General features: G+C 44.2%; 1 protein-coding gene and 1 long non-coding RNA gene across 9 annotated transcripts in view; one reads left to right on the top strand and one right to left on the bottom strand.

The window, feature by feature from the left end:
* AP1S2 (adaptor related protein complex 1 subunit sigma 2) overlaps positions 1 to 14,118 on the bottom strand; it is a 100,401-nt gene extending 86,283 nt beyond the window's left edge. For 4 of the 8 annotated variants that reach the window (XM_073668042.1, XM_073668041.1, XM_073668044.1 and 1 more), the window contains exons 1-2: positions 2,074 to 2,277; positions 1,753 to 1,931 (exon numbers count right to left, since the gene is read on the bottom strand). In XM_073668042.1, the coding sequence (XP_073524143.1) occupies positions 1,753 to 1,931; positions 2,074 to 2,091 (197 nt within the window). In that variant the 5' untranslated portion in view covers positions 2,092 to 2,277. Of the gene's footprint in view, positions 1 to 1,752; positions 1,932 to 2,073; positions 2,282 to 13,985 lie in introns of those variants that run through there. The other 4 variants (XM_073668048.1, XM_073668053.1, XM_073668051.1 and 1 more) reach the window with 2 other exon arrangements.
* LOC141234870 (uncharacterized) lies at positions 2,246 to 11,599 on the top strand. The gene is made up of 3 exons (XR_012300738.1): positions 2,246 to 2,420; positions 4,062 to 4,141; positions 11,308 to 11,599. It is a non-coding gene; the product is annotated as an uncharacterized lncRNA (long non-coding RNA).
* Positions 14,119 to 19,199: the final 5,081 nt, after the last annotated feature.

Here is a 19,199-nt window from a genome sequence, read left to right as displayed (position 1 = left end):
CTATAATCAGATACTAGAACAGTTACCTTCAAATCACTTACAACCTACGAGGACACTTTGTTATAACACGGGTCTATAAAAAAAAAAAATTCAGGTGCCAAAGTTTTTGGATGTATTTAGGATATTTTGAGGGTGCTGAATTCAAAAGTCCCATTACTTTTGCTGAATTGGTTCTCGTTTTTGCGATAATTCATCCATGAAAATAATGCGTTCCCCCAATGCGACTTGTGTGTGATAACAAATACAATAGCTTTTGGTCTTTTGTCTCTTTAACAGGGTCTTAAGTAATGAAATTACCCATATAATTATTTTGTATTTCAATTTGTAGGCCTACAATGCTATAAAAGTGACTTTTTGAAGCCGGAATTCTGCAGTAATTAATTATTAAATGTTTAGAAACTAGAGCCAATCACGCCAAACCGAAGACCTATTCTTAATCAGCACCAGAAACTTAAAGGGGATGTACACTACTTGGACAACCACTTCTTAAACTAAATGTTAGGCTCCAGTAAAATAAAAAAGCTTATAGTCCCCTACAGTGCCGTTCCCGAGGTGTCGGCACTCGCGGTCCCGGGGCTGACGTGCGGTTGTTGTGATACATGACCCCGACGCTCAATCAGCGCTGGTGTCACTGTCTCCGCCTTTGGACAAATTGAACATGAAGAAGTAGTCCGGGCTGCAGCTGATCTCTGACTTCCTCTTCATGTTCAATTCGACAGGAGGCGGGGACAGTGACGCCAGCGCTGATTGGGCGCCGGGGACACGTGTCACAACAACAGCACGGCATCCCTGGCACTGTGAGTGCAGATGTCGCGGGAACGGTTCCAGCACGGGAGGAGAGTATAAGCTTTTTTATTTTATAGGGGCCAAGCGTGGGGTATGAGGAGTTGTCCAAGTAGTGCATAGCTTCTTTAATATAAAACCATTTCAGACATCATTGGCACCAAAATCACTGTATACCAGTATAATTAATGGGGTCATTTGGGGTTTTGAATAAATGTATATACATAGTGGGGATCGGAACTACAGGCCTCCCACTAACCCCAAGAACAAGAGGTCCCTATTCTCCGGGGAGGACTGGGGGGCAAACACGTGCAGTCTCTCAATAGGGGTCAATATGAGAGAGCGAAAAACCTGCTTCCATAAAACATTGATGTAAAAACCTAAACTGGTAGTGTTGTATAACGGAGAGCAATTAGGGTACCACCAGACAAGCTTTGAATTTTATATAGTTTCCCAGTAAAAAAAAAAAGTGCAGTCAAAAATATGATTACAAAGTATTGTAGTAAAATCGTATGTGGTCCTCAGCGCCTCACCTTAGGCGAGGTGATATCTGAGCACTTTCCTATTAGCCTAAATTCTTGGCATATCCACAAAGGTCTTTCAAAAGCAAATTAATTCACTGAATTAATAGAGAAAAAAACTAAGACTGAATTAAAGGCAGACAATATATGAATATCAAAAAGCCTGCCAATCAATATCTCGTCTTCACGGAAAGCCTCAGGGGGCTCCAGCTAAGCGAGATTTCTCAGCAAGCTACATATTAAATACAGCACGGGCGATAAACACGTACGTGGATGAATGTGCTCAAAGGCATTTGCACCAAATCCCCCGGATAACAAGACGCCGTGGCCTGTAAGACGGAGGCTGCTCCTTAATTAACATGTCCTACGGGCCTAAGGCAGATGTCTGCATCCATGGGGTTTCATGTCAGGGATAAGGAGGGAGGAGGAGGAGGGGAGCGGGATCCACCTTTTGTAGACAATCTTCAGGTCTCTCCATTCCAAGAAGCTGCACATTTTCGGTTTTCTGGCTAATACAGTCTGGACCAACTCCCTGGTAATCTTCTTCTTCTCCTTGTCAGATAGAGGCACATACCACTTCTGGAGCCGCAGCTTCCCCTGACGGCTGAAGAGTAACATGAACTGCATCTGTAGGGGGAAAAAAAATAAAGAATAAAACATTAAAACCCAGCAAGAAGGGATCACCGTGGAATAACAACCACCCCCAGCATGCTCCCAACCAGGTACTGTCTCAAGCAAATCAATAGAAAATCAATAAAATATTCATGACTTGTCTTCCGAGAGGCATGGCTCCTCCGGCAGCACCAGGACGGTGTGTGAATGAAATCTGGGACGTGCAGCGCTTTTATTTCTCCATCACAATAGAGAGGTTGTTCTGAAACAGACGCTTATCTGCATGCATAGCACTGGCAAAATCCCAGATACAGCCCTGTGACACACGTGAGGAGGGGAAGGATGATGGTGGGAGTTACTATGCAGAAAGAGAGAAGGCAAGGAGCTGGAGGGGGGATTCGCCAGACAGGGAAACCAGTGAGGAGACATTGGCACAAGGCGGATAGGATGTGTCACTGCCATGCTGCCACGCTGCTCCGAGGATTCCTCCATTATCTCCGCAGTGTAAGTAGGATGTGTTTCCAAACAGCAGGCAGTATGCACAGACTGCAGGGGGATGTGAGAACCCAGGATTAACCAGGCAAGAAGGAATAGCACTCCAGAAATGCCGGAGCAAGGAGCACACGCTTCATGTCATAGGAGAAAAGTTTGCAGAAATATTGGGTGAAATCTGGGCAGCAGGGAGGGATGGCCGAGGGCTGCATTGCACAAGACGCTGCATGGGGCTGACAGGACCTGGCCGAGATGCTGCAGAAATGTGCAATATCAGGGACCCGGCACTGCATTTCCTCTATGTATTGTGCATATCGGCTAGTATCTATAAGTGTCGTAAACCTGGAATGGTGCATATACATTTACAAGGAAATTATATATAAAAAGCAAAGGCTTCTACTCATTCAAAACCTTGCTCAGCCATGTCTTACATGAAGAGTCTGTCCACATTGTGTTTTTTTCATGTTTTTCCTGCGCAGTTTTGTCACAAAAGCTGATGGATTTTTCTGGTGCCAGCAAAGTGAATGAGATTCCTGAAGCCTCATGCACACTTTGCTTCTTTTCTCCTTGCAGATTTAAATCTGCAGCATGTCAATTTTTGCAGCTGCAGATTTCACTAATGAGTGGGGATAAATATGCAACAAAAATGAATGTAAAAAATAAAAATCTCAAAAACGCAACAAAAATAAGCGTATTTTATGTTGCATTTTTCCTGCAGAAATCTCAGCACCTAAGGCTGTGTGCACACGTTGCAGATTTGGTGTGTTTTTGTTGTGTTTTTTTCTGCACGGATTTGTGACAAAACCTGATCAAGCAAAGTGAATGAGAAACCTGACGTGTCATGCACACGTTGAGTATTTTTGACTTGCAGATTTGGTGCAGAAAATAATCTGCAGCATGGCAATTCTCTGTGCAATTTTGCCTGCATTTTTCACCATTGACTTCACTCAAATATGCAGGGCAAAAACGCACCAAAAACACATGCAAATATGCAGGGCAAAAACGCACCAAAAACACATCCAAATATGCAGGGCAAAAGTGCCCCAAAACCACAGTGCAAAAACGTGCGCATTTGAAACGTTGCAGAAATTTCTGCAATCAAATACTCAACGTGTGCACATAGCCCAAGTGTTTGGAAAAACTGGGTGAAAGCCAATATGCTCAGATTACAGCCCCCAATTAGGATTGTCACCCAATGTTTTCAGACGTTATAAATGCAAATCAGCCCAATTCTCAAGACGATTGGCCATATAGGAAAATTAGATCAAAAACCTTTCTGCGAGGGCAAACAGATCCGACCCTCATAATCAATCATCTGAAGGGCCACACGCTTTCTCTCACTACCACCAGCTGGGCCTGTCCCTCCAGTCACTGGTAAGACACCGGCAAGGACGATGACTGATGAATACACTATAGGTTACCACCAGTTAAAGGTTATTGTCATCTCGTTATTCATGCAGGTTCCATATCTGGGATTTATCATTTGACTCTTATTGAGACTGTTTTTATATGCACTATATAAATAATGCCATTATATATATATATTTATTTTTTTAAATAAAGCAACAAAATAACAATAATTGGCAAATACTGGTTTGCTTTCCTAAATTGGCCAATAATTACTAATTCTAATAAATGTTAATTGCTGCACAGTTCTGCAGGTGAGGGTCACACATGGCGTTCGGCGCACGTCGGAGGTGCGGTGCGGGTGTGAAGCGGCAGCGCCCTAACAGGTATAGCAACTGTCAAAATTATAAAGAAAGGAGTGTAAATTGATTACTTATTGTTAATGGGCGTGCTGTCATTAGAGGGAACATGAAGGTTTACTAAGGTCCCCAAACTGCCAACTGTGTTTTAATCAAATGTCTGGCATGAGAAAACTCTGGAGCTAAGAGCGGCAAAAATACCTTTGTTTCAACGCTTACAATATGCTAATCAGCCAGGACTAGCCCGGCAGGGCGTCTATTCCCCTACTTCCCTCCGCCGGACGTGTCCTGACACCATGATCACTGTCCCTCGTCTTAGTTTCTGTACTGGAGCTTAACGGTCTACACTAACGCCACCTCGGGGAACAGTGAGGATGTCAGAACATTGTTTATGGCTTTGCCTAATTTGTATAGCCCCATAGAAGATTACAGCTGGAAAAAAAAACTAATAAAGAACTGAAAATGTAATAACTGGATAGCGATGAACTCAAGGACAGTTTTTAGGTAATTAAAGCTATTTTATTTTAACCATCTAAGGCACTAAAGTCCTCATAAAATGTGTCAGATTAGCTAAGCACGTAGTTAAAGAATAGCTCCATGCAAAATACTATCAGGTGAGAATTCCTTAAAGCGCACCTGTCAGCAGGATTGTGCTCAGTAAACTACATACACTGTCAGGTGGGTGACATTACACTGATTAATATGATTGGTTGATGAAATCCGTCCCGGGATTCTTTAATAATCTTTATTTTCAGTTTGGAGATAATGATACGCTCGTGCTCCAGGGCGGCACACTATCTGGTGCTCTTCTTACATATTCATCTGTATGCTCTTATGACAGCTTACTGATCGTTCACTGAGCTGCCTCTTATTTTACATAATGCATCTAGTAGTGCGGGGCTAGGTAAAATAAGGAGGCATGTCAGTCCCTGAGTTCATCAACCAAGGTATCATTTTAATCAGTGTAATGTCTCCCACCTGACAGTGTATGTGGTTTACTGAGCACAATCCTGCTAACAGGTGCGCTTTGAAGGGGTTGTCCAGTTCCACCATATTGATGACCTATACTCATTATAGGTTATCAATATCAGATTGGTGGGGGTCCAAAACACCACCACAGATCACCTGTTATTTGCTCCGTGTACTGCAGATTGGTGGGGGTACTGGTTGTCAGACCCTCCACTAATCTCACATTGATATTCTATCTTTTGGAAAACTCACCAATAAGCTGTGAATGTACAACCGCTTTAATTATAAAATAACATTGAGCCCTTAGATTTCAACCAAATTTTCAGACTGTACACCACTATCTTGTTAAACGTACTCTGTTGACACAGAATGACTGTTCAAACTAAGTCCTGCCGCTCGGGGCATCATGGCGGAGCTAATCATTTATATACACCTTCCCACCTGATTGTTTTCCATCTATCTGCGCCCTTCTCTTCCTTGTTTGACAGCTCTGGATTTATAAAGCCAGAGAAGGGCGCAGAGAGATGGAAAACAAGCAGGTGGTAAGCTGTATATAAATGATTGGCCCCCGCCTTGAGCGCCTTTACTTGGTGTGAACAGTCATTTTATGATGACAGCGTCCCTTTAACTTCCAGACATCAACTTGTAAACTGAGCAAACCAAGGCCTCATTCAGACGTCAGCGACTGTAAATGTTAAAAATGTTTACACCCCGAGCCGTCTATATGAGCATGCAGGTCATAGGAAGCTGAATAAAGTGATACCTTGATATCTGTGATCTAATGTCTTTTTCCAGAGAAATTCACATTGTTCTTATATGTAAATGACCTCTTCCAGTCTCTGGGGAGGAAGTTGTCTGGAGATTGTTTTACATGTTACATGAAAGAGGAGTTACCAGTGTGAGACAAGTAACTAACACAGAACAGGACAAATTAAATGTGTCTTCTTGCAAACACATTTTTTGCAGCTTTCTGAGCTCTGCTGTATTGCAACAATATTGCATCCCTGTCTGCCTGTGAGCTGGAGGCTGAAGCTGAGAGGACGCTGCAGATGTGTCAGGTATAATCACACACAGCTCTGCAGTGAGATCAGGAGAGCAGAGAGCGGCCGTCACACATCACACTGGGAACGTCCCTTCATGTACAATAATCTCTGGAGTCAGAGTTATCTTCCAGGCAGCATCCTCCCCAGAGCCTAGAAGAGGTCATTTACATAAAGTGATAAAAGATGATTTATCAATAAAAAGGCATCTGATATGAGGTCAAATCTGGTAACAGATTCCCTTTATCAAAACAATGGGGAGTTTAAAAGAAATTAAATAAAGACCCCTTGGAATTGCTTACCAACTAGAGAGGAGTGGATCGCTTCGAACAACCCCAATCCAGGTCAGTGCTCTATGGCCATGGACAGGAGGTGCACGAATGTCCTGAACTTTAGGGTTCCCCAGCATGGCATTTGATTTGCCGGCTTGGCGTGACATAATCAGGTGATGTCTCACCAGCCCGGCTAATCATGAATTACTGCCCATCAGTGAAAACACCAAAGTGTTTCCAGTGCACACAGAATCTATACCATGACTAATGGTGCCAAGTGTACTAGAAACGCATTGGTGTTTTTGCTGATGAACAGTGTTTGAATGTAAAGATGCTTTTACAACTTCACCAATAAAGTTGAATATTTTGTAGCCGTTGAGCTTGATTCTCTCTCAGAATACTATGGCCGTTTCCATGCCTGGCAGTGATGCTGCTCCGAGTTCTAGAGAATAATAGGCTACTATGGTGAACAGGCCTCTTTTCTCTAGATTTTAGTGCAACCAGCAGCACAAGCTTCCAGCGATCCAAAATGTGGATTATCGCAACATAGAAAAACAATTATATTGCCGAGTTCTGCATTATAATCAGGGCAGCATGTATCAGACACTGGCAGCATGATTTCAGCTGAAAGTGTTTAACTCCGAAACACTGGAAAGTTTTAGAGAAAAAACATAATTCCCTATTCTCACAAGGAGGGGGAGATCTGTCACTCCATGGGAGAAATCACAGCGCTTTAGAGTTAACTGTATATGGCAGAAATCATGTAGCCAGCGTGTGATACAGGCAGCCCGCGGATCAGGCACCATGTATCAACTGTCCGGTTCCCTCTAAAAAGAAATTATCTGTTAGTAGTATTGCAGAATTTATTACTTTGATATTTATTTAGCAAATGGAAAAACCAGGAGTTGGAACTTGAACCTTAACTTATGGACTCCGCAGCCTTGTGCACTAATACAAACATGTCCGGCGAGAACAGGTCTTCTTCATGTCAGACCACAAAGCAAACACCTTACTATTGAATCCCACAGACATGAGGTTTCCCAATTCTCGGACAGCGTTTCCAACAATAATACGATCATTGCTTCATACTAACAGTTTAGTTTACAATAGGAAGTGAGACATGAAAGAGGGTTAGGAAACTGCACTTTAAATACAGTATAAGCAGGTACACAACACTTCCAGCCGTAGACATTTTGTAAAAATCTTTCACCCAACATACAGTGACACAGCCGGACATACGGGAAAGAGAAGCAGCTGTCACCGTCATTAGAGGTAAACACAGTGAAAAAAAAAACAAAAAAAACTTAATTTCCTATTACCATTGACAAAACTATAAGGGTATCCAGCATGGCTAGATCTAGTGTGGAGAGCAGTGGGCACTTGCAGGGTAAACGTAAGCCTACCCTACCAGGTGGTAGACGGACATCGATAAAAAGCAGGTTACAGAGTCTCTTGTCTCATTGTTGGCTCTCGTGTGTGTAAAGCGTCGCGAGGCGGTAGCCGTGGGTGAGGTACTCGTCTGTTACGCCCTGGCACATTACATGAAGGTGGGGGTCCTGGTTGGGTGTGTGAACTTAGTCTATGGGGGCGTTACGCCCTTGCAGACCGCATTTAAGCAATGAAGTTGGTTGGCCATGACCAGGTGTTGGACAGTTCAATGAGGGAGACCACCAGTCAAAAATAAACTTTTCACTCAATGATAACATGGGGGGCATTATATAGAGTAGATAGCGGGTACACAACTTGATGAACGTTTCCTTTACAATATGGAGCATTTCCTACACACAGTTTCAATTTCTTCCTCTTTACTTGTTTGTCCTCTATCTTCAAAGTTCCTCTCTACTTCACCACAGCCCAGCTCAGAACTACAGTCCAGTTTGCATTTGCCAGAGTCCTATTCTCAACCAGCGGTTTTGAATCTTCTTTCCTCTCTCAGGAACTATATTACCATTATGGCCATTACTTATCTCTTCTGTCTCTGACGTTCTGGAACTCCCACCCAGGGAACTCTCTTTGTCTAACACACTATGTCCTGTTTAGGCCCGTTACCTCCGAATTATAAACTCTGGGCCGTATTGCTGGGTGTCTTGACCCAAGACCCATCTCCAATCGATCACTCTACTCTTTTGGTCACTTCTCTCATACTTTCCACTAGGATCTCGCTATCCTCCGTCTCGGTCTCCTCTCTCGTTAGGGACACCCACGTCATGTGGCACTGCTCACATCAGACCTTAGGTCTTCTCTCTATGCAATCTTGGCCCTTTCTGCCAGGAAACTGTTTCTGTAACTTCAGCTTAACCCCCTCCCACTTTGTGCTAGTCCCAAACATTAACAACACACATTATCAACACCCTTAACACATAGCACAATTCACATTATACCATATAACAACACACTTGTTCTTCAAGGGAGAAACGTGGGCAATAAGTCCATCTCTATACATACGCTCGTACATTATCCAATACATTTGAAATTACTAAATAGGGAGGGGTATTGGATGAAGATATCCAACTGGCCTGCAAAATACACATATTAAACAGGTTGTCCACTATTTTTACATTGATGCCCTATCCTTAGGATTTTGACTTCCCCTGACGAAGCTGCACCGCAGCGATACGCGTGGGGCCCGTTTCTCACACCCCTTCCATTCTGGGTTACTATTATTCATGGATGATCACTACTTTACATGTGCTGATGCGAGTCGGTGCTGAGGTTCTTTTCCCCCTGCCCCTCACCCTATTTCAAGTTATACCTCATAGACCCTTATCTACATCATTTAGATATAAGTCCTAATATACAGGTGCTTCTCACTAAATTAGAATATCATCAAAAAGTTAATTTATTTCAGTTCTTCAATACAAAAAGTTAAACTCATATTATATAGAGTCATTACAAGCAGAGTGATTTATTTCAAGTGTTTATTTCTGTTAATGTTGATGATTATGGCTTACAGCCGATGAAAACACAAAACTCATTATCTCAATAAATCAAAATAATAAACAAAAACCACCTGCAAAGGCTTCCTAGGCGTTTAAAAAGGTCCCTTAGTCTGTTTCAGTAGGCTCCACAATCATGGGGAAGACTGTTGACTTGACAGATGTCCAGAAGGCAGTCATTGACACACTCTACAAGGTCCCAGAGTTCCAATTTTCATTTGGCAATCAAGGTCCCAGAGTCTGGAGGAAGAGGAGAGGCACACAATCCAAGCTGCTTGAGGTCTAGTGTGAAGTTTCCACAATCAGTGATGGTTTGGGGAGCCATGTCATCTGCTGGTGTAGGTCCACTGTGTTTTATCAAGACCAAAGTCAGCACAGCCGTCTACCAGGAAATTTTAGAGCACTTCATGCTTCCCTCTTCCGACAAGCTTTTTGGAGATGGAAATTTCATTCTGCAGCAGGACTTGGCCCCTGTCCACACTGCCAAAAGTACCAATACCTGGTTTAATAACAACAGTATCACTGTGCTTGATTGATGAGCAAACTTGCCTGACCTTAACCCCATAGAGAATCTAAGGGGTATTGTCAAGAGGAAGATGAGAGACACCAGACCCAACAATGGAGAGAGCTGAAGGCTGCTATCAAAGCAACCTGGGCTTCCATAACACCTCAGCAGTGCCACAGGCTGATCGCCTCCATGCAGTAATTGATGCAAAAGGAGCCCCGACCAAGTATTGAGTGCATTTACTGAACATACATTTCAGTAGGCCAACATTTCGGATTTTAAAAACATTTTTCAAGCTGGTGTTATAAAGTATTCTAATTTACTGAGATAATGACTTTTGTAGTTTCATTGGCTGTAAGCCATAATCATCAACATTAACAGAAATAAACACTTGAAATAGATCACTCCGTTTGTAATGACTCTATAAAATATATGAGTTTCACTTTTTCTATTGAAGAACTGAAATAAATTAACTTTTTGATGATATTCTAATTTAGTGAGATGTGCCTGTATGAACACACAGGGAGTTCTCTTTGCATATTGTTTGTAGTGTTCAAGATTTCATAGTATTTAATTTGCATTGCCTATTGTGGTCCCAGGGGTGTTGTAATATTGTACTTTTTGTGGTTTTAAATGTTTTTACATTGTTTGTCTTGATTCGTTCCTGGTGTTAATAAAAAGACGGCCAAACTCCGCAAGTGAGTACTTCCGGCCAACAGCACTGATAACAGCTGATCGGCGGGGGTGCCGTGTGTCGGACTGCGGCTGATCAGACATTGATGACCTATCCTAAGGATGTCATCAATGAAAAAGTAGTGAACAATTTCTTTAAAGAGCCAACAAAAATGGTGAAAAATGCGCAAATTTAACAGATTGCTGCACAATGAATGATACATTTGGCATAAGTCACCACCCGGCTGGCACACGGGCAATGTTCTGTAGTTCTCCTGTGCTCATGATCCTGAAACACAAAGTCCCAATTTATACTAGTAACGCAATTCCAGTCAGAAGACAATGGTCAACATGTAATAACAAGAGAACTAGGGCAGCACCGTGGCTCAGTGAGAACTGGGGTCCTGGGTTCAAATCCCACCAGACAACATCTGCAAGGAGTTTGTATGTTCTCCCCGTGTTTGTGGGTTTCCTCCAGGTTCTCCGGTTTCCTCCCACACTCCAAAGACATAATGATAGGGGATATAGATTGTGAGCCCCAATGGGGAGATTGATGATAATATCTGTAAAAAGCTGAGGAATTGATGGCGCTATATAAGTGAGTAAAATAAATAAACTGATAACACATTTTACTGTATGTATGAAAAAAAAACTATTTTCATCAACAAGTGAGTCTGGTAACAAGAAGACTTATTCTCAGGAAAAGTGTGTGTGTGTGGGTGTGTGTGTGTGTGTGTGGGGGGGTCCCAGTAAGTAATCCCACCAATGATGATTTAACACTTCTATGTCTGATTTGCAGTTCATAAGCAGATTGAAAAAGACCCTGCAAAGTGCAGGACAAGAAGAGGAAGCTCCGTGTTACTTCCTGGCAAATCAACAGCAGCAAAAAAAAGGGAAGAAACGTGCAGCTCTTTCTACACATCTCCTCTGTGGTCATCACTGCAGTGGCGGCTGAGCATGTGTACGTGTCTCTATTCACTTTCATCACTCATTTGGCAAATTTCTCCACTCATTTCAATTGAAGTTCCAAAAACAGCCATCTCTCTACTCACAGCAGCCGGGATGGGGGCAATAAACCTTGCATAGCGATATCTGCAGATGTGACATGTTTCAGGCGCAGGTCCTACCCAGGAGCTCATTTAGATGAGCATCAATCGGTCAGTGCATTGTCTGTGCGCTCCCCGGAGACCACAATGATCCAACAACTAGTGTGCCTGTGCACACGGGCAATGTTCTCATAAGGACCAATGGTTCATCTGAAAAAAATTGCAGTGTGCACCAGTCTAATCCACCTTACAGACCAAGCTAGTGCATGTCAATTGAGGCAGGTCCTGCTCTGGTCCACTATATAGACAAACAGGTGGACCCAGTGACTTAGGCTATGTTCACACCCAGTTTTTTGGAGACGTTTTCCAATTATAAAAATGCTTCTGGAAATTCTCCTTGTTTGTAGCACTTTTTTTAGAGAAGTGTCTTATTTCCTGAAGCATTATTGCAACATTTTGATTTCACAGTTTATTATTTGTACTTTACGTAAAGATGTGAGAACCCGGTCTAAAAGCGAATAGACAATAACACCATTACCTCTGTAATCACTGTGTGATGTGATACAACCGTGGGGAAAAAAAAAGGCAACTTTTCTCTTCATTTGGCAAGTTTGAAGCGACAAGACAATGAGGCTGCAGCCACTATTCCGGTGATGTAGTTGTGCAGTACCATAACTGAGCAATGTCAGCCGCCGCTGACACCAGAAACAGCTGATCCACGGGGATGCCGGGTGTCACAAGTATCCTCCCCACTTTGACTATGTCAGTCTTATTAAACATAATGTAGGAATAATGGAAAAAAAACTGACACTTTTCGTCCAAAGAAAATACACTATTTTTAATTAGTCTGTTGCGCACATCATGGTGTCATCAGTCCGTCCAATATCTCTGCAGTGTATCTATTAAAAGTGGATGGATTATGGTTGGTGTCAGTGGAGTCAGTCGGCCAGCGATGCAGGCGGAGTCGATGTGCGCTGTTGTGCGTCACTTCCAGCTGTATATGCCTAGTTGATGCAGGCGCTAAGATGTAATCAACTAGGTGTATAGGGCTGAAAATGATGCACGACGGCACACACTGACTTCGTCTGCACCATTATAGTCTATGGCTCAGTCGCACATACACCCTAATCCAGTGTTGCGGGCGTTGGGACTCCAGCCCTGACGCAGACACTGAACATGGGGTAAAACGTAATGTGAACATAGCCTTAAGCTGTGTGCCCACGATGCGTTTTTTAAGCGTTTCCGCAGCGGCAATTCCACTGCAGAAACGCTTAAAAACGCTTGCTAGAAGGTCTGCCATGTTACCCAATGATAATCCGCATGTGCTGTGCACATGCTGCGAAAATTTCCGCTGCGGATTATCATTGCGGAAAAAAACGCAGCACTACCAATTATTTTGGGGAAGCGCTGCGTTTTCGCCGCCATTGACTTGCATTGGAACGCATGGAACCGCATCACTACATCTGTACATGTCAAATCCATGCGTTTCAATGTGCGGATGGTACCTGGGTCTGGAGGACAGGAGACTCTCCTCCGGACCCGGGTATAATAGAACCTGTAAAAAAAAGAATAAAATAAAAAATAAACATTATACTTGCCTTCTGATGGCCCGCGGTGTGCTTGTCTAGGCTTGCCGGCAGCTTGCGGTGGACTGAAGGACCTGCGCTGACATCATTTAGTCATGTGACGGGTTATGCGACTGCTGAAGTCAGCAGGTCCTTCAGTGTACCGCGAGCTGCCGGCAAGCCAGGACGCACCGGATAAAGCCACCGGGGGCCGTCAGAAGGTAAGTATAGATTTATTTTTTATCTTTTACCATTCTTTTACGGGCACACTATATAAATCCATGCAGGTTGCATGGATTTATATAGTGTGACCAAGTTGTCAAGCACTTTCTAAGTGATGCTAAAATCGCTTGGAAAGCGCTTGTCACCCGCATGCGGAAATGCATGTGAAGAACGCTTCACATCCGCTTGTCCCTGACAGGAAAAACACATGTACAATCCGCATGTACAATCCGCATGCGTTTTTTCTGCCAGGAAGATGCAGAAACGCTCAGGAAAAATCTGGAGCATTTCTGCATCGTGGGCACATAGCCTTAAAGAAGTCACAAAAGCTGATCCTCCAAGAGACCCCAGTAAGCAGATGGCGGATAATGCACCTGTGGGCACAGATGGTGCAAAAGTGGAAAACCGCTTAGAGTCTATTCACCTGCTGCTCTCAGTGCTAGGAAAGCTAAAGGCTGCCACTAGAGGGCGGTCACACAACTATAAGGAGAGCAGTCAGCCGGGTGACAGGTGAGCAGCCCCCACCCGGCCTCAGCAGAGGAAGACCGTGCTGCTGAGGAGAGCACATGGGCCCCGCACCTGCTCCGTGCACAGCCGCTCCTGCCGCCATAGTGACGTTACAGTGCGGTAAACCGGTCACGTACCCTGAACAGCGCAGCACCGCGGCCCCGACTCTTCTGACGCTGAAGCCGCGCGTCACGCCGCCCCCGAGCCCCCGCGTCATGACGTCACAGCGTGCATCCGCCGGGCGGCAGAGCGGAGGCTCGGGGCGTTGTGACGCTGCACCCCGCCCGCACTGCACACACGAGGGTCTGCAACCCACTGATGCTGTGTGACTACAACTCCCAGGATGCCCTGACCGCAGCCGGACACGGCATTATCAAAACTGTCTGTGTTGTCCATAGCAACCTAACAGCGCTGAGCGTCCATTCCCCACCTCCCCCCCTTTACCGGGGCAGTTAACCCCTTCCTGACCAGGACTTTTTTCTGTGTTTGAACATAAGGTTTTTCCCTTCCTCTGAGAAGCTATAACTTTTTATTAGTTCACCAAGTCTGAGGGTTTTTGATTTTTATTTTTTAGGGAATTTTTTTTTATAGTTGGCGTGTGGAAGGGGGTCTGTTACAGCTAAACTGTGTGGTAAATGTGCTGTGGCCTTCAGATCAGTGCAATTACGGTGATGGCAGACTTGCAGAGGATATATATATAATATATATATATATATATGTCTAGAAATTCACAACTTCTTAGTCCTGTAACTTATTTTATTCACCAATGGAGCGGTGCGAGGTCTTGATTTGCACAGCGGTTATCGGGACCTTTTTGGGACATTTATAGATAACAAAATCTCCTACAACGGCTGCTGCGTCTCTGGACTTGTCTCCCATTGAGCACATCTGGGACATCATTGGTCGGCAGATGCACAGGAGCTGCCAGCAGAGGATTTTGATGATTTGTCCAAGTGTCTTCAGCATGGCAGAACATTCTTCAAACAATCATTAATAACATCATTCATAGCCACCAAGGCTGTAAGTGCGGGATATCTGCGAGTGGCTCATAATGGATGTTGAATAAATTGAGATGTTTTGAAAATTTAGTTGTCATTTTTCCATAATTTGCAGATCAGTAACCTGTCTGTCCATCCTGTCCACGACGTTCCCTTCTTGGTTACACTTCTAATGTTGAGGATTGTATTCTGGGTTCAGTTCTGGAAAAGTAGGAACATATGAAAACAAGGCTATTCCTCTTGGACTGTGGTCACCAACCTGAGGCTCGGGGACCCGCGATGTGTGGCTCATGGTCCAGTGATGTGTGGCTTACGGCTGTCTGCCAACTTGGAGAATTAGCACTATCGCATCCAGCGTCAGGCATTCCTTCTGAAAGGTGGTATTATTTATATAGCGCCATCATATTCCGCAGCGCTTTACATATATTATCATCATCCTTCTTTCTTCAGCTTATCAGACTTAAATTATCTCTAAACCCCCAAGTCCGGTATATGCGCATCCAAATCTGTTCTTCTGCGTGGGGCTATTTACAAAAGTCACCATCTGGAGACCTGCTCTTAAAGAGGTTGTCCAGTTTTAAAGGGAACTTGTCACCATTTTTTTCAGGCCTGAATTAAGACTGGCACCTTAATCAGCTCCTGTGCTGCATTCCATAAAGGGGTATCCCCCTGTATACCCCCCAAAAACCTAATATTCTCCTGCGCTCTATGTAAATCCAGACAGTCCGGTCTGATAGGCATCCTTGCTGCGGCCCGCCGCCCTATGCCACCAGCGTCATCCACATAGCCAGGTGAAATCTCGCGCCTTCGCGCTTTGTTTTGCCCTACTGCGGCCAGAGCCTAAAACTTAAGGGCACATGCGCAGGTTCCCTTTAAGATACAGGTTTACAGTAATTTTTTGTGCACTGCACGCATTGAGGATTCTCCGGTGCTGGGAGCGGACGGTCACGTTACTGCAAGTATGCGATAAACATACTGTCGGCCACATTCCAACTAGACTTTATCCGACCTCACTCAATACACTTGCGAGGCCGTGCATGTCTAGTCTGCACATGACTACATGTTTGGAGCATGGGGACAGGATGATAACACCTGTTAGAAGGGGTGCTTGACGCTGGATGCGATAGTGTGGTGAGAGTGCTTGATGAATGGCAGGGCTGTGGAGTCGGTATAAAATGGACCGACTCCAACTCCTAAAATATATATAATAAATTGGGTACAGTAATTCAATGCAGTTTGTGGGGAATATTTTTTTTATAAGAATTTGGGAAAGTTATGAAATGTCCTATAAATGTCTGTCCTATTCCTGATCTAAGGGTCTAGACTTTTAGCTGAGATGAATCTGTGCTACAGTAAATTTATCAGTTAAACATGAGCCATGTATGAGGGAGTCAGTGTCATGGAAATTGAGGAGTTGGAGTCGGAGGTTTGACCTACCGACTCCACAGCCCTGATGAATGGGGGTACGGTAGGAACCCCTGCATCTTAATATACTTGCTCAGTGTGATTTCTGTGGAAAGCTTTGGCTATCTTTATACTAGTATTCTAGTGCTTTGGGTGTCACTACTGTGAGAGGATGGGAGCTGGATGTGGCTCTCGGGGTCAGGAAGATTGGGGACCACTGCTCCAGGATAACCACTGAGATCAGAACAGGATTATAAGGCTGGGGATCACATGAGTGTGAAGGAACTGCACCAGGGGGGCCCCGCAGAGTCCCGCTATTGCTGCTTCTTGCAGTGGATCCACACCCCGCCTGACGTCACACTACGCCAGACGGAGCACGTGATACGGATCTACCCTTTGCACCAATGTGACGTTCTGCACCCCCCCCTTAAGAACGCGTGAGGTCAGATTGGTACAGTTCTACACCGTCACCCCCTGTCCACACGGGTACAGAGAGGCACCAGGGAGTGAGAAAAAGTGGTCCACTCAGTCACTGACGTGGACCCATGCTCACTCACACTCCTGACAGGTTGAGAGGCTCTTTCACTACTCCAGTGAAGCAGAGCCTTGTCGGCCTGGATAGAGCTGCCACCAGTAACTATTTGATATAACAGACTTATATCGGGCTAGAAACCAGCCTGGTAGCGTGTTTGTTTGACCGAACAACAGACATAAGGTTCGGGGGTCGAGATAAAAGAACAGCCCAAGATTAAATTATATATTTAATCACCATAAGGGCTCACTAAACAATCTACTATATACATCAGGGTAATACATATACAGTGGTCAGAGTTACAAATACAAACGCATAGTACATCAAGCTAAGCAGATCGTAAACTCAGTTACCAGTTTAGATGGAAAGCCTGGCTCGGAGGATGGGCGGGCACATGGGGGAGGTTGTGGGCCCTGCTTGGCTGGTGGACTTCTCCCACATGTTTTGATGTCATGAACTCCTCCAGGAAAAGACAGATGGGAGGAGACCTGTAGAATTTTTAAACTCTCTGAGTTCCTCCCCCTCCTAAAGCCCAAGTCTCCACCCCTGTTCCCACTTAGCTAAGAGTCTCCAAAACTAAAATGGGCTATACCTCCTTAATGGATGGTCCCATGGAACCGGTTCTGGTATCAACGGACCCAGTCGGGCCCCTGCTACTCGTGGAGACCAAGCCGCAGCCCTAGGGGCTTCTGAAAGGCTGTGCTGCATATCTCACTATCCTTGCTAGCTGGGCGGTGGAGAAAGGGCTGGTGGGATTCTCCCTTCCTTCCAGTTTCCAAAAATCTATCTTGTGTATCACTCGGATATATCGTTTTCCAATAATTACTGTTGAATTATGTTTCTTGAACAAAGAGAGCACATGGTCAGGGGATGGGCCGTCCTGTGCCACTCACAGCTGCTATGAAGGATCTCACTCCTGCTTCACAGCCCCCCTCCACTCTGCTTGAGCTGCAGTGGTGTCGGATTTACATATGTGGAGCTCTGTAAAACCCCACTGCCGGCAGTGCACAGTGATTGCCATGGGATTACCTTGCATTTTCTTCACAATGAGTATATAAAAATTTGGTCCCACTTTTTTTTCTCACTTGTCATCTGTGTGCAATCCGTTTTTTTTACAATTTGGTGTTAATCTTTTACAGGAACATTTACAGTTTCGCATCTCACAGAATTGTAATGTATCTGTAAAAATCAGATGCCATACTGATGGTCCGTATGGCATCCGATTGTTTTCTCGTACTGATCCGATTTTGGGTCTAAGTCCAGTCTCATTTTTCATCGGATTGTACTCGTCCAACTTATACGCACCTGTGAGCGAGCCCTACAGGAGACATGAGGAAATGCCAGCATGTCTCCTTCTGTTATTTTTATTAAATGTATGCAGTCCTGGAAAACTCTTAGGCTATGTGCCCACGTTGCATTTATGAAGCAGAAAATTTCTGCTGCATAAATGCAAGTCCTCTCCCGGAAAAACGCATGCGGAATTCCGCACGCGTTTATCGCGCATTTTTCGCGCGTTTATCACGCGTTTTCCACATGCGGAATTGCCTTGCGTTTTTTATGCATTGGACTAAGGCAATTCCGCTTGCGGAAACGCAAAATTAAATGACATGCTGCGGATTTTTGAACGCGGCATAAACGCTGCGGAAAAATCCGCAGCATGTGCATAGAAGTTGCGGAATCCCATTGGGGACCATGGGGTGCGGATATACATGCGTTTTTCAAGCGTTTACGCTGCGGAAATTCCGCAGCATATACGCTTGAAAAATGCTACGTGGGCACACAGCCTTAGGCTATGTTCACATATGTTGAGTTTTTTCAGCTTCACAAATCTGCAGTAAAACCCAACTCTGGCAGGAAATAAGCTGCGTCAAAAACGCAGGTTTTGATGCGTTTTTTTCACTGTCCTTCTGTCTCCATTTATGCATGTACATAAAGTTCTGTGAAAAAAAAATATTCTGGTTTTGGCATAGTGGGGGAGGTGAATTATTCAGGAATCGTTTAGACACTGGCAATGCATTGAGTTTGTATGACGCTCTTTACTTTTACACTATGGGGTCTGTCATTCAGTTGCACAGGTATTGTTCAATCTCACAGGTAGCTCAGCTAATGTTTACAATGTACACATCACTAATTTAATTACACTGTTCTAATACACACAACCATCTCAGTAACCAAGACAAGATGGTAAATCACAAAAATAAATGAGTTTCACATACTGCTGTACTTGCTTCTTTGCACTAAAAACGCAGCAAAACCTGATAGCTACGCTACCGTTCAAAAGTTTGGGATCATTTAGAAATGTCATCATTTTTGAAAGAAAAGCACTTTTTTTTTTTTCAATGAAGCTAACATTAAATGAATCAGAAATACACTCTATACATTGTCAATGTGGTAAATGACTATTCTAGCTGCAAACG

The sequence above is a fragment of the Phyllobates terribilis genome, unplaced genomic scaffold (genome assembly GCF_046119375.1).
Source record: "Phyllobates terribilis strain yellow unplaced genomic scaffold, ASM4611937v1 Scaffold_2__4_contigs__length_985480577, whole genome shotgun sequence".
NCBI classification, from domain to species: Eukaryota; Metazoa; Chordata; class Amphibia; order Anura; family Dendrobatidae; genus Phyllobates; species Phyllobates terribilis.
The sequence above is the reverse complement of the archived record's forward strand: the minus strand, read 5'-3'. Positions and strand labels throughout refer to the sequence as shown.